Here is a 20,598-nt window from a genome sequence, read left to right on the forward strand (position 1 = left end):
TTTCATTTTTTTGCATTTATTGGTTTTGAAAAACGTCCCTTAAACGCCCTAATGAGTCAGAAGAGGAATGAAAATCGTCCATTCCTCTTCCTTAATCGTCGTTTTCATATTTAAAGATAAAAATTATTATTAGCTTCGTATAATCTAGTTTCTATAGAAATTCTAATGGCACGTAATGCTGCCATTTCCTGACTTGGAATTTTCTCATTTTTCTTATAAACTACTTACGAAAGCTTCTACCGCACTTGTACTCGTCTCGCTGCCAACTAGCAACTGCCAACATGCAAATCTATGTTACAGTTCTTCGTGAAATATATCAATATATAAAAATTTTCATCTTCTATTGGGGCAACACTTTATACGGATTTAGAATGGAATTAGGATCCATAATTTTCTTAATATCACACATGAGCTTGATCGCTGATTGGTGTTTACTGTATCCCAAGTACTTGATCTTCTTGAATCCGATGCCATGTTCTGCACTAACACTCCCCTTCTTCTCAGAAATGTATTCAAATAAAAATGGCTCCAGCTGTGCCTCGATCTCAGGATCATACTGGGGTGTTGCCACAACCACGTGAAGATTGGCATCTCCTGGAAAAAATTGAGTGATCAATATTTACCGGATGAGGACAGATGCAGCAGAAGCAGGAACATCCGAGGGGCAATACAGGAGCAATGGGTCAGGATGAGATGTGAGGGCCTTGGAGAAGGTCTCCAAAGCCCTCCTCAGGTCACAAAGGTTTAAAATGCCGGGCACAGGGAGAAATATCCAACACTTTGTTGTATAAACACTTGAAAATGTCAATTCACACGAAGAAAAATAATTTGTTGTTGTAATTAGCATATCTGTGTGCATGGAGGGGAAAATCTGAGGATTTTTATGGTGTCATTCCAACAAAAATTACTGTGCTACCGTACAATCTCGATGCAAACTACAGGCCAATTACTGAAAACAATTACTGTCACCTGGTAAAATTTCGTTATCGACTTAGGAAAACTTCTATATCGACCTCGTTAAAACTCAAAGTCTGATGCAACATGTCCCCTGACGAAGTCCAACATCGACAATAATCGGCTACATTCAGTGCTCATCGTCCACCAATCACAATGAGGGACCGAAAAATAGTTTTGTGGTACAGTAAAAAATGAAGAAAGGCCCAATAAAATAAACTGACCTAAATAGGATTTTTTAAAAGATTTCTATCCATTTTTCACTTAAGCTGTTAGTCAATTTTACGAAGTGACATCTCATTAATTACAAACTTTACTGTATTGATAAGAATTTTTACGTGTGAGTAAAACACGTTCCAGTATTCTAGCATTTTTGCACCTCGATTCTAGTGCCCAGCACAGTAATTTTTCAGGGACTTTTCTCTGTATGTAGATTTACTGTAGATCGACCCAGGTAGGAGATGAGAACTGGCCGACAATCGGCCGGAGCTGGCCCAATGTCGGCCAATACTGGCCGAGCCTCGGCCCAATGTTGGCCGTTCGTCATCTCCTACTAGGGGAGGTCCCTGTGTCATTTGGAGGAATAGCCCCAGGTCAAATTTTATTTGACAACAGAATTTAATAACAGTGAAAATGTGAAATTACCTAGATGACCAAATCCACTGAGGCGAACCACTCGTGACATGTCCAGTCGTTCTTTTAACGCACGTATCAGATCGTAGAAGTAAGGAAGCGGTAGAGATACGTCGTATTTGAAGCAATATCCATCGAGGAGACATCCTTCACCCACACGTTCCCGAACCGCCCACATATTCTGTAAAAAAATGCTAATTAATTACTGACTCATCTATTCATACACTGAAAACCTTACAATCAAGCAAGAAAACCAAATCCAACTTAAGAGTCGATTGGAATGATTTTAAAATCGATACATAATCTCAAACTGCCAATAGTTACCAATAGTTACCAAACCCAATTACCACTTTTCGTTTATTGTTACCCTAATCTGGTTTTTACTAATTACCTTTGGTTCTAATGAAACCATTACTGAGCAGTTTATTTGTGTTCGCGATTTATGATCAGGTGACCCTCTCCAATTATATCTTAATCATCAACTTGTATCGAAAAATTAATTTAAGGAGGTACCTCTCCTTATAATTTTGAAAAAATCAAATTTTTCCTATTGCACATTATGAAGGTACATATTTTTGAAAATATTATATGAAAATTTCTCATTCATCCGGTCAATAATTTCAAAATAATTAATGTATAATGTTAAGGACCTATTGGAGTATTTGAATGTAGGCACAGCGTTGTATTAATGTCGGTGAGGACAATTTCTCCGAAACGGTTGGAGTGATTGAATTGAAATTTTCACACGATCTTTTAATATAGATTTGTCAGGTAGTGATCAAAGGAATAACGTTTCTGACAATAATTTCGATTTTTTTAAGCCTCTTGAACACGTAAATTGTCTTGTAAAAAAAATCTTTTTGGAGAATCCACCATTTTATCAATAATTAAAATTTTGACAAGTCCATCGATCATTACCTCCATTCATCAATCCTAAAAATAAATCCTCGAATTGAATAAATCCTCGAATAAATCCTTAATTTTTTTCATTTCCGATACTTTAAATCAGACATTTCTTCCTCCCCCTAGACACCTTTTTGCGGATGTCGTCTAGGAGATCTACTACAGGAACAGCGAACACCCAGTAGCTTGTAACTGCACCAGGAATTCTTAAAATACACTAAATTCGCTGTATGCACGACAGTCTCATGAAACTCACTTTGATTTTCGCTGGATCACTGGTCAATGTCCCATCGACGATCAATTCAGTGTTCATGGCTTCCTCGATGAAGGCAGTGAGCTTCTCCTCGTCATGAGTCGCAGTGCTACCTGAGGTTTCGATCAGCATATAAAATTTGTGTCGGTTCGACAAAGGGTTTTGCAAGCCCAACTTATCAACGCTAATTCCCATGGTGGGATCATCCATTACTTCACAGGACGATAGGACCTCGGCAAGTTCCCTCTTCGCGAGTGCGTAGGTCTTCAGCGCTTTATCGAAATTATCCAGGCCTAAGAATGCGAGATTGATATTCTTAGGACGAGTGGGACAGTTGATTGCAACTTTCGTCACAATTCCTAACGTCCCTTCTGAGCCAATGAACAAGTTCTTCAGGTGGTAACCCGTGTTGTCCTTCCTTAAGGTGTTCATGCAGTCGACGATTGTGCCATCAGCTGTGACCTGGAGAACAAATCACCGCAAAAATCAAATGAATGAATCAAATTCACCGCAAACGTACTTTAGGGATGTTTATACGTACGGCTTCCAACCCCAAGACTGTATTGTGTAGATTTCCGTATCGAAGTAATCGCAACCCTCCGGCGTTTGTCGCGATATTACCGCCTATCAGGCAGCTACCCTTGGCACCAAGATCCAATGGAATCATCAAGCCGACGTCTTCTAGATGATTATCGAGAGCTTCCAGGACACAGCCAGCCTCGCACACCAGGGCACCTTTTGTCATGCGATAAAATATTTCAGGAACAAGTGGGTCACGGACAGAAAAATTATTTACAAATTACGTATCGTAATTTGTTCCGTAATTTGTCAGGCAAAACAATATTTAGTAAAAATGACGGAACAGTTACGCTTTTTTTCACTGAACGTTCGATAGTTTTCTGGAATGTTTTGGACTTTTTCCTGAAATTTCCCTGAAAAAGTGCGTAACTGTTTCGTAATTGTTACTGAATATTGTTGTTTGTTTTGACTGGTAGATTACGAAACAGGTCCGTCATTTTTAAAGAAGGTGTCTCTCTGTGTGGTAATCGAGATAAGTTTACATATCTCGGAGTTGTCTTTTGTACGATATGCTGTGTACTCACTAGATTTTAAAAGTTGTTCTTTATTTTCTGTGCGGATTAGAAAATCCACAGATTCCGCTTTTCTAACCCTAGAACATTGTACTGGGGTACAAATATACCCCACGCCATATTTAGGACTGTGTGGAAACGAGAATCCGGCATTTATCGACCGGAGGCCGCAATTCCACTTACACAGATGTATTCGTTATTAAAAAACGAAGAAAATGATGTATAACAACATTTTCCAATTTTAATTTTTACCTGCGAAAATTATGGTCTAACGCGTGGGGTACGTTTGTACCCCAGTGCAACGTTCTAAGGTAAGAAAAGTAAGTGCAACGTTCTAGGGTTGATAATCTTCTAAATATCTTCCTATTCCCCTATTATTTAAACAGCTAAGCTAATGGACTAATACTTTTAATGTAGTACATAAATTTAGTCTTTATCCCTAAGTCCCTAAGAATATTGTAGATATGCGTTTTAAATATGTACTACTCCCATTCCTTACCCTTTTCCACAAATCTCTGATTAAGACATCCCTTGGTGACCCTATCCAATTCAGTTCCGAATTATTTGTGACATGAGTCATATTAATCCCAGTCTGAATAGTATCTCGGTCTTTCTTACCATCTCCGTTGTAACATTTGAGGGCGTTTACGATTGAAGAATATTTGAACTTGAAGAACGTGAACATGAACATGAAGAACATGAACATGAACCTGAAGAACATGAACATGAAGAACATAAACCTGAAGAACATGAACATGAACCTGAAGAACATGAACATGAACCTGAAGAACATGAACATGAACCTGAAGAACATGAAAGTGATGAACATGAACATGAACCTGAAGAACATAAACATGAAGAACATGAACATGAACATGATGAAAATTTGAATTTACCTGAAAGTGTGTCCGTTGAAATGATGTTATTCATTAGTTGCATTGAAACAATGATCTCGTCAAACACCGGTACACTACCACCAACAAGACCAGTGTTCCCACTTTGTGGACAAACAGCGAGACGATGTTCATTGCAGTACTTGAGGATATTAGAGACTTCCTCGGTGGTTTTTGGTTTTAGGACCACACGGCTGTTCCCTAAAATTAGTAATTTTGCATTGATTCCAAGGGGGCAGGGTTCATGGTGGGGTGCATCGAATCATCACGATAAAGCATTACGTATCTGTCCCGTAATGTGCCAGTCAAAACAATATTCGGTCACAATTACTAAACTTTTTCAGTGAACTTTTACGAAAAAATCCAAAAAATTCCAAAAAAACTATGGAACGTTCAGTAAAAGAATACGTAACTGTTCCCTCATTTTTACTGAATACTATTGTGCCCGACAAATTACAGAACAGAAACGTAATTTGTCAAGAATTTTTCTGTTCGTGTAAACCTTCAAATTTTCTAATGCGATTTAATACATTTTACGAAGCCACATATCATTAATTATCACAAAATTAACACACATTAATTATGACAAAATTAACGGTATTGATGGAAACTTTTATGTGTGAGTAAACCACATTGTAGTATTCTACCCTTTTGCCCCTCGATTTTACTGCCCGGCACAGTACTCAGTTTAGCCATTTCCGACAGAGTTTTTCTACCGTGTTTTTTAGCAAATTCGATAAACTTATTCCAGTCGATAATTTTCTGAATGACACCTTTGTGTTTGCATAGCTGTACGAACATTGTGATTTGAGAGCAATCTCCACAAGGGAGGATGTCATTCCAGTTCCCAATCCGGCTCGAACTTTTCTCTCCGGGCACTTCTTCCCTTTAGTTCTCAAAATAATAATAATTCTCAAATTGTCGTTCACATTCTTCAAATTTTCATTAACCATAAGACAAAGTTCAAGGTCTTCCTCGTCAAATAGTGACAATTGATTACATTTACCTCTGACCATCTTGATCCAATCTACATTATATTTATCACACTCGTCGGGGTCAGTCAGAGCACGACTGCCCATAAGCTTCCGGAAGTAATCAACGTGATCACTCGTTACTTCCCCATAAGGGCCACGTTTCACTTTATATCTGACCGACGTCAACTCAGGTTTGGTATCTGTTGCGAAGAATCTTATATCCATGATGCCATTTGTCTGGGGCCTAGTCCGGACTATTTTGCACATCGGCAGGAAGTTGACCCGCATATTGGCCCTAAACGTCAGAAAGGGCTTCATCTGGAACATCGAAAACCATTAACAGATTTTTTTCTGGAACGTTTTGGACGTTTTCCTGAAAATTCACTGAAAAAGTGCCTACACAAAGAGAAAAATTCTTTTAAAATTACCTCTATGTTCCATAATCTGACAGTCAAAAGAGTATTCAGTAAAAATTACTGAACAGTTACGCATTTTTTTGTTATTGAATGTTCCATAATTTTTCTGGATATTTTCGTAAAAGTTCAGTGAAAAAATGTGTAACTGTACGGTAATTTTTACCGAATATTATTTTGACTGTCAGATTACGGAACCAACACGCAATTTTCCAAGAATTATTCTCTGCCTGTATTCAAGCACCAAACCCACATAGGAGATGAGAACTGGCCGACAATCGGCCGATACTGGCCCAATGTCGGCCAATACTGGTCGAGCCTCGGCCCACTGTTGGCCGTTCGTCATCTCCTACTAGGGTATCAATGCAGAAGTCTGATGCAGTGTCTTATGTATCGCATCGTACGTCCAAAAACCCATCTCAGTGCTTCAATATTTTATTTATTTTCTCATTTCATTCTTATATTATATCAAGGACTATTTATCCTTCTTTCTACTATTTCAGACGTGCATCCTGCAGTCGTAACACATCTCCAACCATTCCAGTAGAAAATTGATCCCAACAGCAACAAAATCAAGACCCGTAAAACCCATCTTCAGATTCAAATTCAGCGCGCCAAAAAACGCAAAAAAAAAATATTTACAAAACTCATTCCTTCAAGACTATGAAAATGCTGTTCTTAAAGACCTATGCAGAAAGAAATTTTGGATAAAAATTAAACCTCTCGAGGTCAAAACGTGAGACGAAATGGCAATCAACCACTTTGTAGGTCAAGTTTGATTGAAAAAATTATATTTGAGAGCCTAATTTTTATCATAAAATCAAAATTCGTCCCTTATTTGCCTCCTGGAGGTCTAATTTTTACCTAAAATTTCTTTCCATAATCTGTATCGATATTTCCACCTTGAAATTTCGAAAAATTTGCCTCGTTTAATCAAAATTTCGTCAATTTTTCAATATTCTTTCAATATTCACGGGAGTGACGTGTTTTCGCCCCTTTAAATTGATTAACAAACAACCTAATGATATACAAAAATCTGAAAAAAACCTGCAGTGTCTTTTTAACGCAGATTAACAATATAATAGTATAATAATAATATAATCGCGGGGTAAATCGAAGTCGTCGAGGTCACGGGCCGGTCGAGGTGACACGGTATGCCCCATATACATATACCATAATTGATATACATACAATAATTCCTCTAACAAAATAACACATAGAATGTATATAAACCCCAATAACACATACACACTACATCATATTAATACATAATATGCATCATATAATATTAATACACAATATTCCATATTATAAAAATATTTATGTACAAAAAATATATAATACTATATACTATATACTGTATACTATATATAATGTATATCTGTACTGTTTGACATATGATATGAAAACTATATAAAACAATAAAAATAATAGATTTAATGGAAGAAATAATTTTAAAAAAAATGACAACGAATTTTTTTTTTTAAGAAAATTTATCATAATTTATTAGGTAAATGTTTTTTTTGTCTAATAAATTTCCCTCTCCTTGTAATGATATATTAACACTATAGAACAAATAGGCGTTGTGAGGTAAGGGCCGGCCTTGGCGAATGAAATCGACGATAAGAAGATATGCGCGCGTCGTTCTCAGCAGTTGAATCACAGTTGCGCTGGCATCGTTCTCTCATTTCCTTTAAAATGCTACTGCATTGCTCCTAGACTCTCTCCGTCAAGGAACTTCAATGCTTATAGACAATTTCCAGAAGCTCCACTTATTTTTAAACAGCCTGTATTAATTAATGAATAACGACAGCGTAAGCCAATCTCATGTGTAGATTTCAGCGGTTCAAGTTATCACATCGGTACCGCTAATTATCACTTGAGTGTTTTTTTTTAATTATGAATAAGTTTCAGAGTATGTTGATTGCTAATTGCGAGGGGAATATTGCTGAAAATACATTTTGTTTTGCTGAATATGTTTGTCTGCCGATAGGCGATTTATATGAATAGCGAATTTATAGGTAGTTATGGGTGGGGAATATTGGTGGCATGAGATGTTGGTGAAGAGATTTGTAAATTAATAAAGATAAGTTCGCTTAGTGGTTATGAGAGTGAGGGAGAAACATTGAGTGACGTTACGACGATTTTTCACATATAATACCACAAGTGGTTCAAAATTATCGAATATTTCCCGATAGATTCGTTGCAAACAAATGAAGGAGTCAAGTTTTTCAGGCTAAAAAATCACGAGTGCGAAGCACGAGTGATTTTTCCTGAAAAACTTGACGACTTCATTTGTATGCAGGGAACCTAGAGGGAAATATTCTATAATTTTGAAGCTCGAGTGGTATTCAGGGGATTATTTTTCCTATCCAAATTTCGGCCAAGAGAATTGTGCCATGACATGAAAAGAGGTTTATTTGGTTAGGTGTCGTTTGTTTATCAAAATTATCAAAAAATTATCGCATATAATACCACAAGAGCTCCGAAATTATCGGATATTTCCCGATAGGTTCGTTGCAAACAAATGAACGTGTCAAGTTTTCCAGTCTAAAAATCACGAGCGCGAAGCGCGAGTGATTTTTCTGGAAAACTTGACAAGCTTATTTGTTTGTAGGGAACCTTGAGGGAAATATCAGATAATTTCGAAGTTCGAGTGGTATTCGGGGGATTATTTTTTTCATCCAAATCTTGACCGATAGAATTGCACCATGAGACATAATTTTCAACGAATTGCCATTTAATCTGTCAGATACAATTGAGGGTTACTTCAACATTTGTTTTTTTTTATATATATCAACATGCAAAATTTCCAGTGAAATTTCCAAGAATTTCCGCTGAAATACCGTGTTGGCTATACAAAATAACGTCGAATGGTGCAATCCTATTGGCCAAGATTTGGATGAGAAAAATAATCGCTGATATTCGAGGTAGGCTATACAAAATATCAACAAATGGTGCAATTCTAGTGGCTGAAATTTGGGTGGGAAAAATAATCATAGAAAATTTGTTTAAAAAATATGGAACCCTCGAAATAAATTTCATATAGGGGAGATAAATTCTTGAAAAATTACGTGTCTGTTCAGTAATTTGTCAGCCAAAACAATATTTAGTAAAAATTACAGAACAGTTTTACATTTTTTCACTGAACGTCTCATAATTTTTCTTAAACGTTCTGGACTTTTTCCTGAAAATTCCCTGAAAAAGTGCGTAACTGTTCCGTAATTTGGACTAAATATTTTTTTTTGTCTGTCACACGGAGAGAAAAATTCTTGACAAATTACGTGTCTATTCCGTAATTTATCAGCCAAAACAATATTTAGTAAAAATTACAGAACAGTTCCACATTTTTTCACTGAACATTCCATAATTTTTCTTAAACATTTTGTACTTTTTCCTGAAAATTCCCTAAAAAAGTGCCTAACTGTCCCGTAATTTTGACCGAATATTGTCTTGTATTCACCGACAGATTACGGAACAATTACATAATTTCTAAATAAGTCTTCCCTCCGTGCAGATTACAGAACAGGCACGCAATTTTTCAAAAAATTTTCTCTCCCTGCGGTTGACATTAACATTCTCGCAGTTTACGTTAAAAATTGTTATATATTAAATGTCGTTATATATTAATTATATGTGTTATATATTAAATGACTCAATTGTCGACTAATAAGTTTAAATGTTCCTCATTCGTAAATGCACTCAAATCGTTACAACTGGAGATGGCAAGAAACATCGAGATACTATTCAGACTGGATTTAATAGTACTCATGCAACGAATAGTATACCGAATAGTGTAATAGAATAGGGATGTCTTAGGGAGAGATTTGTGGAAAAGGGTGAGGAGTGGGAGTAGTACATATTTAAAACGCATATCTACAATATTCTTAGGGACTTAGGGATAAAGATCAAACTCATGTAGCACGTTAAAAGTATTAGTCTATTAGCTTAGCTGTTTAAATAATACTATAGGCATAGTAAGATATTGTGAAGATTATTGATAGTAAGAAATCTATGATTTTTCTAATCCCTTCAGAAAATAACAAAAAAACGTTGAAATATACTGGATATACCCTAAAATCTGGCGAATCAAATTACAAAGTCGTCGCTGAAAAAAAATAAATTCTGTTGCCAAAAGTAAATCTAGATAAATATTTCCTTAACTCATATATACTAATACCAAATAAATTATCGTGCAATTTGTCAATATTTTTGGCATAAGAATTTTTTTCTCAGTATTAAAGTCCATCCTGACTCTTCGTCACTTCATTTCCACCCCAAAAATCAGTAAAAATGAATATGATAATTAATATTTATTCTAAGTCAGATCAAAGTTAAAATAGAAGAGATTTTTTAAGAGAGGCTGGAGAGGATGTAAAACAAAGAAAGACATTTGTAACACCAAAAGAAATAAATAATAATAATAATAATAATATTCTAAGTCAAAGAAAGTTCTTAGGGTTTGTTAATTTCACCCTTTCCAGGTCAATAATTTCTATGTAGATAACAAGGAAAATGCTAGAACGGTTGGTAGATTTTACCCGACCGGTACAGTAATTTTTACTCCATCGGTACAGTAATTTTCATTCTTATCAAGATGAAATTTATCTTCGTAAATTCCTTTTTTTATTGAGCAACTCCCAACTCATTTACAAAGTTTATTAGCTATCGACGAGGTACGGTATGTCTGGTCGATATTTATCCGATTTTTCGTTTACATTGTCTGAAAAATTGATTAATATCACTATATACAAGATAAATATATTGTATATTATGTAATATCAATTATAGAGTATGTATTATGTATTTTATATTATATGATGAACTTTCAATTTTTTTTTATTGAAGAAATCAAAGGATTATGTTCAATCGGAGATTGAAAGTGATTAATGAAATTGGGTAACAGAATTATTCGGGTGAATAATTAACCTGGGAACCCGCTCGGTGGCAATTGAGTCTTCCAGGAATATCTACAACTCTGAGACTATTGACAATGCTTGATAGGTGTGGACAAAAATGTGAATCATCTGTCTATGGCTGTTGTCATTGAAGAGGCAGATTATCTTATTCCATTTTATTATTCCACTGCTGAATATTTATCGGATTATTGCTGTTGAGAGCGCATGTTATGTGTGGAAACAAATTAACCGTCTGTCCATAGCTGTGTTTAGTCCATGTGAGTATTTTATAGTTTTTATCAGAATAGTCCCGGAATGTTCAGAATAGTTTTAATAAACAGAACGAGCGAAGGAAAAGAAAGAAATGAGTGAAGAAGGGCCTTTTGTTAAGGGATTATTCTCATGTGAGCACTTCAAAAAATCGATTTTTTTTTTTTTGATATTTTGACAGTAAAACCTATTGAAAACATGCTGTGAAAAATTCAGACCGAAATTCACCGAAATTCATAGTATTTGATAAGTTACAGCTCATAGTCGCCGACGTGTCGTAAGCGATTGTCTACCAGGCTTTCAACTTTAAACGCGTTTTTCTCGAATCATCATTTTCTGAAACGGTCAAGGTCCTACAAGAAAAAGTATTCAACCGATTGCTTTAAAATTTACATATGTTCTTCTACTCATTTATAGTTATCGTCCCTACCACAATTGTTTATTTTCGACAATATCTTCATATTTTTTTTAAACGATTTGTAACGAAAAAGAAGGAGATTTTCGTGATTTTTTTTTTGAAGTTCGATATTTTTTTTTGTTTTTGATGAAATTGATTATATTTGGTAGGGACGATAGCCACAGATCTACTGAATAATAATCTATTCGATTTTTTTATGTCAGACAACATGAACAGCCGTTATCACCTTGACCAATGAACTAACTTTTTTTGTTGGGGACTACTTTGACTTAAAAAAAATATATGTTAAAAATGTAAAAAACGAAAAAAAAAATTTTTTTCGTATATTTCAAAATACAAATAAAAATATATTGAAAAATCAACATGATTGAAGTTTGTTGTCGCATAAAAAAAAAATTCCGAAAAAGTGGTAAAATATAGGCGTTCACATGAGAATAACCCCTTAAATGGGTCCAGAGTGTGAAACCTTTGGTCACTAAGGGTTAGTTCCTCTGGAGATATCACAGGAAAAAGATGTACCTTCTGCGTGCGATAATAAAAAATTAATGTTTATAACCGAATCGTTTGATATTATTCAGTAAATCCCTGTTCATAATCCAATAATTGCCGATATCTTCGGATTTTTCAAGTTTTTTAAATAAATTTTGGAAAAATAGTTGACAAAGTTGAGGTCAAAAAATATATCGTCTTTAAGTTTTATGATTATTCAATGGCTCACGAGTTATCATGAGAGTGAAATAATTTTCGTTTCTCAGTGAATTTTTGCAAAGACTCAAAAAAGTTTACTAAGAATTTTTAAAAATAGATACAACTATGAAAATTTTTGAGTGATGGAATAATGATAAAATTCAAAAACGGTATATTTATTCATATCCAACGGATCCATGAGATAAAAGTCATCAAAAAATTTCTCCGAGATTTACAAAAAAATGAAAACGGAGAAAATGTCGGCAATAACTACGTAATTTAGCAGGAAAAATGTTCCCAAAAAATTTAATTTATTCACCTCATGTTATTTATACACTTCTTTGTACATAATGTCAACAATTTTCGGCTGCAATACCCCATGATAGCATGATCTTGAAAATTATCAGATAATAATACGATTGGTGTTTCGTAGCAAGAAAAGGAATAATTTTGACTGACTAAAATTCCGAGAACAAGAAATTTTAGGGTCAAAACTCGATTTTAATGATTTAAAAATGTAGTAAAACGGGTGAAGTATTTTTTTATTCAAACGTTCAGTGTTTTTTAGTAGCCAACACTGAGAGAAAAATATAATTTTGCAAATAGAATATTCTTCTGACTTCTGACAAGAACTTAAAGTGTATTTTCCAATGGAAAATTCGGAGAATTGTTTATCAAAAATTAATATAATTGATAAAATTATATTTTTCTCTCAGTGAACGGAATAAGTCTTAGACGATACCGGGAGAGAAACATTTTAAAAAAATGTGCCATCAAAATTAGAGCAGTTCCGCATTTTTCACGGAACATTCCACAATTTTCCTGGAACGTTCTGGACTTTTTCCTAAAAATTCACTGAAAAAGTGTGTAAATGTTCCGTAATTTTTACCGAATATTGTTTTGATCGGCAGATTACGAAACCGACAGGTAATTTTTCAAGAATTTTTCTCTCCCTGTGGCAATATCGAAGAAATTACCCGAATAATTGCGGAGCTCAAGCATCAAAAATTTTTATCTCCACAATAGAGCTACAAAATTTTCTATAATCATAATTTTGCAGGGAAGGGTGAGAGAAATATTCGACGCACTTGAAAGTTCGAGGGGTGTTTGAATGATTATTTTTTTCATCCCAATTTCAACCAATCAAATGGTGGCATTTCCCGTCACGTGGTACAAGTAAGAGAGTTTTACTTCGGATATTTTTCGGATATTTCCCTGTTTGTTGCTAAGCAATGAAAATATCCGATAAACAATTTGTACGCGTTTCAAACCCCAAAACTGTCATTACAAAAAATCAAGTTCAAAGACTTTACCTCGACATGAGCAGATTTGGAGGAGAATCCTTGGAGATTATTGATTAGAAAATTAATAATAATGTTCCTAATAATACAGTGAAGGCAAAAGCCCCAATTTGGTAACAATTCTCTGCATTTTGTGCAGAGAATATACGCTGGAGAAGCCACAACTACGAGTGAAAAACCATACTATATGACGTGAAATGCCACACATTTAATTGTTTGAAATTGGAATGAAAAAAATAATCCAGCCAAATACCCCTCGACCTTCAAAATTAATCGGATATTTCCCTCCAGTTTCCCTGCGTAGCACCGATCGGGATAAGATTCGCAGAAAAACCCTCGCGCTTCGCGCTCGGGTTTTTTAACCTGCGAACCTTATCCCTCTCGTTGCTACGCAACGAAACTCTCGGGAAATATCCGATAATTTTGAAGGTCTTGGGGTATTACTACTGAGTATTTCCTCCATCGGAATTCCAATCACTGAAATCCAGCAGTCGATATCAATGCGGTACCGTCTGCACCTGCACATTTTTATTATTTTGTTTATTCCTCAGACATAAACGCGTTTAAATTGTGTTACGTCACATCAGCTGCAGCAGTCCTCCTACTTTGCGAAATACCGATGTGACAGACGAAGAGAAATATTCAATAAAAATTACCGATCTTATCCGAAATTCAGGAGCGAAGTGCGATTTACAGAAAATTTTACGGAACTGTCACAATTTTTTTTCCACAACATTTTATGATTTTCAACTGAATCGTCTCAGGAAAAGTTACGATAATGTCCCACAACATTTCCCCCTCCATTTCGTAATCGAGGAATTACGTGTCTGTTCCGTAATCTGCCAGTCAAAACACTATTCAGTAAAAATTACGGAACAGTTACGAATTTTTTGACTGAACGTTTCGTAATTTTTCCGGAACGTTCCGCACGTTTTCCTGAAAATTCACTGAAAAGGTTCCGTCAATTTTCCGTCAATTTTACCGCATATGGTTTTGACTCGTAAATTACAGAACAGACACGTCATTTTTCAAGAATTATTCTCTCCATATGAGAGAACCGGAAGTTCCATAATTTTTCTTGAAGCTCTGTGTTTGTTCCTTCCACAAGTTCCTAAAAATTTCTGTTCCAAACCCGTCAAATTTCCCATCCCCACCCATTCCCCCGAATTCCCAAAAAATATCCGCACACCGAAAAAAAAATATATTTTTACCAAAAACATCCGGAGAAGCATTCATTTTCCCAAAATTATATATCTTCTAATCACTAATTACGGATCGGGGGTCTAATTACTCCCAACAGAGATCGACTTACATTTAAATTATGATAATCGTATTACTCTACATCAAAAGTATTTTATAAGTGACCTTGAATGACCTCCACTGATAACGATTTCCTTTTTCTAAAGTTCTGATTTTCTGGAGGGAAAAATTTCGCTGTTTTTTAATCCCCATAATTACTGCAGAGGTTCACTCAATTCACTATATTAACATAATCATGTTACATGAGGTTATTAACATAATAACCTCATTAGAATTGTCACCGAACTACTCGATTTCATAAATAGATTAACCGTCTGTCCATGTTAGATTTTTCATGAAATAAATAAAGAACAAAAGTCAATCTTATTCTCTTCTGAGTGTTAAAAGACATTTTTATGGGTTCGAATTCTGAGAAGTGTGAGGTATGATATTTAAGTTTGATTTTAATTATGTAGACAAAGTGGAATGAATAGGATTCTTTGAGAGCATGTGACTAGAAGGTCTAGGGTGTTGTTTCCCTTTGTAGCTCTAGTTACTTCCTCTAAGGAATCGGTATAGAGCGAATGTGTCTTCCAAGCACAATCATCTGAGTTAAATAATAAAGAATAAAATAGTTTGAATTACTTATAGACTTATTATTTCCTATCGTTGGAAAATTAGAACACAGCTCTTCTGTTCTGCTTCAAAAATCACTCGACAATTAGCATATGTTTAACTATAGTTTCCAGAAAAGGGACTGATTTATGATCTGTTGTGCGCTGGACTTGAGAGCATTGTGATCCTTACCACAAGTGGTATTCAGAGGAGACTCTGTCCTCTGGAAACATAAAGGTTCTATTGTTGTTCTCCTAGTATAGATTTTTCATATTATAAGAAGTAAGTTAGTCTCTGGACACCAGGGGAGCACGTCTAAATATCCGGTCGAAAATATCCAGTCCAAAATATCCAGTTAAAAATATCCAATTCGAAAATATCCGGTTGTAAAAAACCCAATAGCAAATATATCCGCGAACATTGGATCTGTTTGTAGATCCAAGAAGGTGGATTGGAGTTCAAAATAAATTTGTCTAATTTTTGTATTGGATTTGATAGCATTTGGATATTTGTGTTTTGGATATTATTGTTTTGGACATTTTTCATTGGAGATTTTTGTTTGGATATTTTCGACTGGATATTTAGACGTGGAACCGGACACCAGTCCTCTAGATCAGTCGTGCCTTCCTCGTGCAAGTTAAATAAAGAGTTTATGATTATAAAATTAATTAAATCACTACATTTATTTATACCCTTTTATCCATATCCCAATACCTATAACCCATTTCCAATAGTCCATATCTGTGTTTAGTCCATAGAAATATTTTATGATTTTTCCCAGAAAAATACCGAAATGTTTAGAATAATTTTAATAAACAGAACGAGCGAAGGAAAATAAAGAAATGAGTGAAGAAGGGCCTTTTGTCAAATGGGTCTAGAGTGTCACATCTTTGGTGACTAAGAGTCAGTTGATTTGGAGACATCACAGGAGAAACATATACCTTCTGCGTGCGATAATAAATAATTCAAATTTAAGTCAAATTGTTTTTGATATTATTTAGATAATCCCTGTCCATAATCCAATATAAACAACTGAATAAATAAATAATTTCCTGAAGTAACTAGACATTTAGCTATTGAAAAAAGCAGAAACAATATGATCGTATTACAGACCTTTATAAGTTAATATTAATTATACTATGAGGTCATTATTTCTTGGAGATGCCGTCTGCGTGGTCTTACGACGAAAACTCCAGTTTATGTTTATTAAATAATATAAAGAAATTTTTGTTTATTGAAAGAAAGAAATCATGATGACGATGATTTGGTTTTGGAGATTTTAAGATCGTTTTGTTTAGTTCGACGACTGCTCTCGACGTGTGAACACACAATCGTAAAATAAAATTGTTCTTACTTATATCGTCTATTCTTTTTCATTAACGTGGCTATTAGATTTTAATAATTGGAAACCAGATTAATGAAAAAGAATAGACGATATAAGTAAGAGCAGTTTTATTTCTATGATTATGTGTTCACACTTCGAGAGCAGTCGACGAACAGAACAAAACGATCTTAAAATCTCAAAAACCAAATCATCGTCGTCATGATTTCTTTCTTTCAATGAACAAACATTTCTTTATATTATTTAATAAACATAAACTGGAGTTTTTGTCGTGAGACCACGCAGACGGCCTCTCCAAGAAATAATGACCTCATTATATAATTAATATTAACTTATAAAGGTCTGCAATACGATCATATTGTTTTTGCTCTTTTCATTAATCTGACTTCCAATTAAAATCTAATATTGACAAAAATATATTTTTTTCCCATCGCATGATAATATTTTATTACTCTAGAACATGAATACCTCATACGTGACCTTCAGAATCGACATGTATGTACCACGTAGGAGATGAGAACTGGCCGATAATCGGCCGATACTGGCCCAGTGTCGGCCAATACTGGCCGAGCCTCGGCCCACGGTTGGCCGTTCGTCATCTCCAACCAGGGTATTTGTCTTCAATTGGGCCTCAAACTGAGTTCCTCATGGAGATAAATATTTTTAAAAAAATTACATAACTTTTTCGTAATTTTAGAGCGAAAAATGGTTGTGGGGTATTTTACGGAACTGGAACGGAATTTATCCTGAAATTTTCGTAATTTTTGACTGAATCGACCTCGAAAAATTACGATACTGTCGTCTAAAATTGCCTAATCGATTCTGTGATCGATGAGTGACCTGCGAGTTCCGTAATTTTTACGGAATATTTACCGCTGCGCCACGAAATCTGGAAATCAACGAAATTAGTTTTTGAACCTCAAAAAGACCTGAAAATAATTGTTATTTCCCTTTTATAATTGAAGAAGTCGAAGCGAGGCAATCGATTGGCACTCAGGGAGCCCTCGTAGGTCTCAACCTTCATTATCCGGATAGTCCTCAATTAACCCTCGCCAATCACGACCATTGCAGGAAAGAGTGTGGCAAAATGGACCGACGGGGCAATATGAACCAGTGAAGAGTGACCATGACATAATTCAAGCGGAAAGAAAAATATTTTTGTTCACATCTCGTTTAAATGAACTTCCCTTCATTTATTGACTAGTTTATTTATTCTATTGTATCATTAACAATATCATTTTTTATAATTTTCGCTTATTGTAGATGTGAGTCCCTTGGAGACGAAATTGTTGAAGAGGCCATGAAAGGGGCAGAACATTTTTCAGTTTACGAAGTCAAAATCGACATTTTAACTGGCTGAGGACTTATTCAATCCTCGTACTTGACTACCAAATCGAGTTTGAGGCGTGACCGAAGGGTAAACGAAGGTATTGAGGCCTAGGGAGGAGCAGAAATGTCGACTCGACCTTCAATCAACTCCTTTAAAATCATTTCCATCGTCTCAACTCCTGATTTTCTCAAGAAAAAACTTCCAATGAATTATTTGAAGCTCATTATCACTGCAGGGGTTCCCTCAACGGTATAATTACCATGATTACGTTCTAGAAGAACATAATTAACGCAGTTCAAACCTAATCAGAATTATCAGGTGATTCCAAATCATTATTTTTCCTCAGTCTAATTTTAACCCAAAATTTCCGCTAAAAATCTCCAAAACATCGATTTACCCCCCGCCAAAAAACCCCAAAAAATCACCCCCAAATTCCAAAATCCCCAACGGTACCCCCCGCTCCCCCCGTCTCACCCCACTGATGGGTGGGGCACAGATCACGAGGGAGTTTTTTTTTCTCTCCAAATATGCAGAGCGCGTGCCCTGACATTTCCTCCAGTTTCCCAAAAAATATTTTCCCGTACAATACACCGTAACAAATCGCTATATCTCCCTCCGCCAATCATCAAATCGGTAAAAAATGATACTACACAAGAACCCAAACCCGTTCAGCCAGCGAACGAAGGCGGAGAAACTCCCCATCATAGCAACAGTACTATTAAATAAGAAGGACGTCAAATCAAAATCACGAATAAGCGAATAAAAGCGAATAAAATCATTCCCATCTCTGTATGCGTTTGACGAGTTGGTGGGGAATAATGATGAGGTGGGAAGTGGTGTACAGGGGATGATGTGGGGGGGAGAAACCAATCGTCGACAGGTCCGTGTTCTCTTGAAATAAAACAACAGTATTTACCGTACATGTGAGTTATACGTTCGTGTGTGTGTGTGTGTGACAGTGGGGAGTGCGATTGTTATTATCAGAGGTCCCAAAAGGAGGAGAGAAGCGCTGTTTTCGGCAAATGGATATGCGCAAGTACCACACCATTGACTGTATCCCCCCTCCCCGCGGGGGGAACGAAGGGAGAATCGGGATAAATTAGTGTGCGCACACCGACGTAACCCACACAGTTATACCGACAAACCCCCCACCGTCCCCATCCCCTCCCCCCTGCCAACGTCGCATACACTCGTTCCCGTACCATTTCTATTAATAAATCACTCTGTCTCACTCGTTTTGGCCATTCGGGTTGGTTCGCGCATGCGCAATTATTCTGTACGACCGAGCCCATTTCTCAGTGGCGGCTCGAATCATCCACCGGTCGCCTTGGCAACACCGGTGAACTTAACTCATTGGTTAGTTTGGCATTCTGCCCCCTCCCCCCTCATAACCATCGGTAAATTGTGACTAGGATGGAATAACTGGGGGCACATTAAGTCCTCGGTGTATCGTGTGGAGGAATAATGATTGGCGGTTTTAGGAATATCGAGAGTTGTAGCTGATGGGAGACGAGATTGGTCAAGGAGTTAAGTCAGTTCATGATCAGAGTCCATTGGGGGTCTTCAGGGGTGACGACTGATTTTTCAGGGGATTTGGTTTTTGGATTTATGGGATTAGATTTGAGAAGGAAATTGATGGAATGAGTCGATTGCAGGTGTAACATTTTAGTCGATGAAGTTGTGTGATAAATAAAATAAATAAATTGTTGGAGTTTGGGGATTTGATGGTTAATGCAAAAATAGATTGTAATTGATTTTGAAAAGTGATTGGGGTTCTTTTGGGGGATGATGTCTTCAGGATTAAAGACGTCAGATGATGCTCGGTTATGTTGATGGGGTTTGATATTTTTGAGGTTCAGGTGAAATAATAAAATTGAGATTGTGCAATCGTCTCGCAACCGGATAGGCTGAAGATATTTTTAAGCGATAGTATCTACCACCCAATTCACGGGTGATGTTGCCTGGCGGTGGTTCCTATATTCGTCGAGGTAGTGTGCCTGTGTGCGATATACGAGGAGTAAACGTGGCGACCAGACAGCTGTGCCAGGGCCGTACGATTATTTCAGACCGGGATTATTTCAGGGATTTCAATTCAGTGAAAATTTATCTGGTCATCGTGTCCCCAACTGTCGAAATAATGAGAGTGAAAAACATAAAAATTTCACGTACGTTAGCAGTCTTACCTTTGACCTTTTACAAAATATCATTTTCCTCCGTCTCCGTCGCACAACGCGCCCTTCAATTTTTCCCAATGAATTAAGTATCAGCGTGTGACCGAAAATATCTCCCGATAATGCAACTTGTCTCGGAGCTTCATAAATAATTCGCCGATAAATCTCCGATAAAAATAATCTCATCCCCGAAAATTCCGTCTCTGCCCCCGA

At 36.1% G+C, this 20,598-nt stretch overlaps 1 protein-coding gene across 2 annotated transcripts in view; it reads right to left on the reverse strand.

The window, feature by feature from the left end:
• LOC135167561 (D-2-hydroxyglutarate dehydrogenase, mitochondrial) overlaps positions 1–20,598 on the reverse strand; it is a 23,624-nt gene continuing 3,026 nt past the window's right edge. The window contains exons 1-7 of one of the 2 annotated variants that reach the window (XM_064130878.1): positions 14,345–14,368; positions 5,734–6,019; positions 4,731–4,928; positions 3,285–3,478; positions 2,747–3,205; positions 1,600–1,768; positions 1–594 (exon numbers count right to left, since the gene is read on the reverse strand). In XM_064130878.1, the coding sequence (XP_063986948.1) occupies positions 341–594; positions 1,600–1,768; positions 2,747–3,205; positions 3,285–3,478; positions 4,731–4,928; positions 5,734–6,019 (1,560 nt within the window). In that variant the 5' untranslated portion in view covers positions 14,345–14,368 and the 3' untranslated portion in view covers positions 1–340. Of the gene's footprint in view, positions 595–1,599; positions 1,769–2,746; positions 3,206–3,284; positions 3,479–4,730; positions 4,929–5,733; positions 6,020–14,344; positions 14,369–20,598 lie in introns of those variants that run through there. The other variant, XM_064130877.1, reaches the window with a different exon arrangement.

This window comes from Diachasmimorpha longicaudata, chromosome 11, assembly GCF_034640455.1.
Source record: "Diachasmimorpha longicaudata isolate KC_UGA_2023 chromosome 11, iyDiaLong2, whole genome shotgun sequence".
Taxonomy (NCBI): Eukaryota; Metazoa; Arthropoda; class Insecta; order Hymenoptera; family Braconidae; genus Diachasmimorpha; species Diachasmimorpha longicaudata.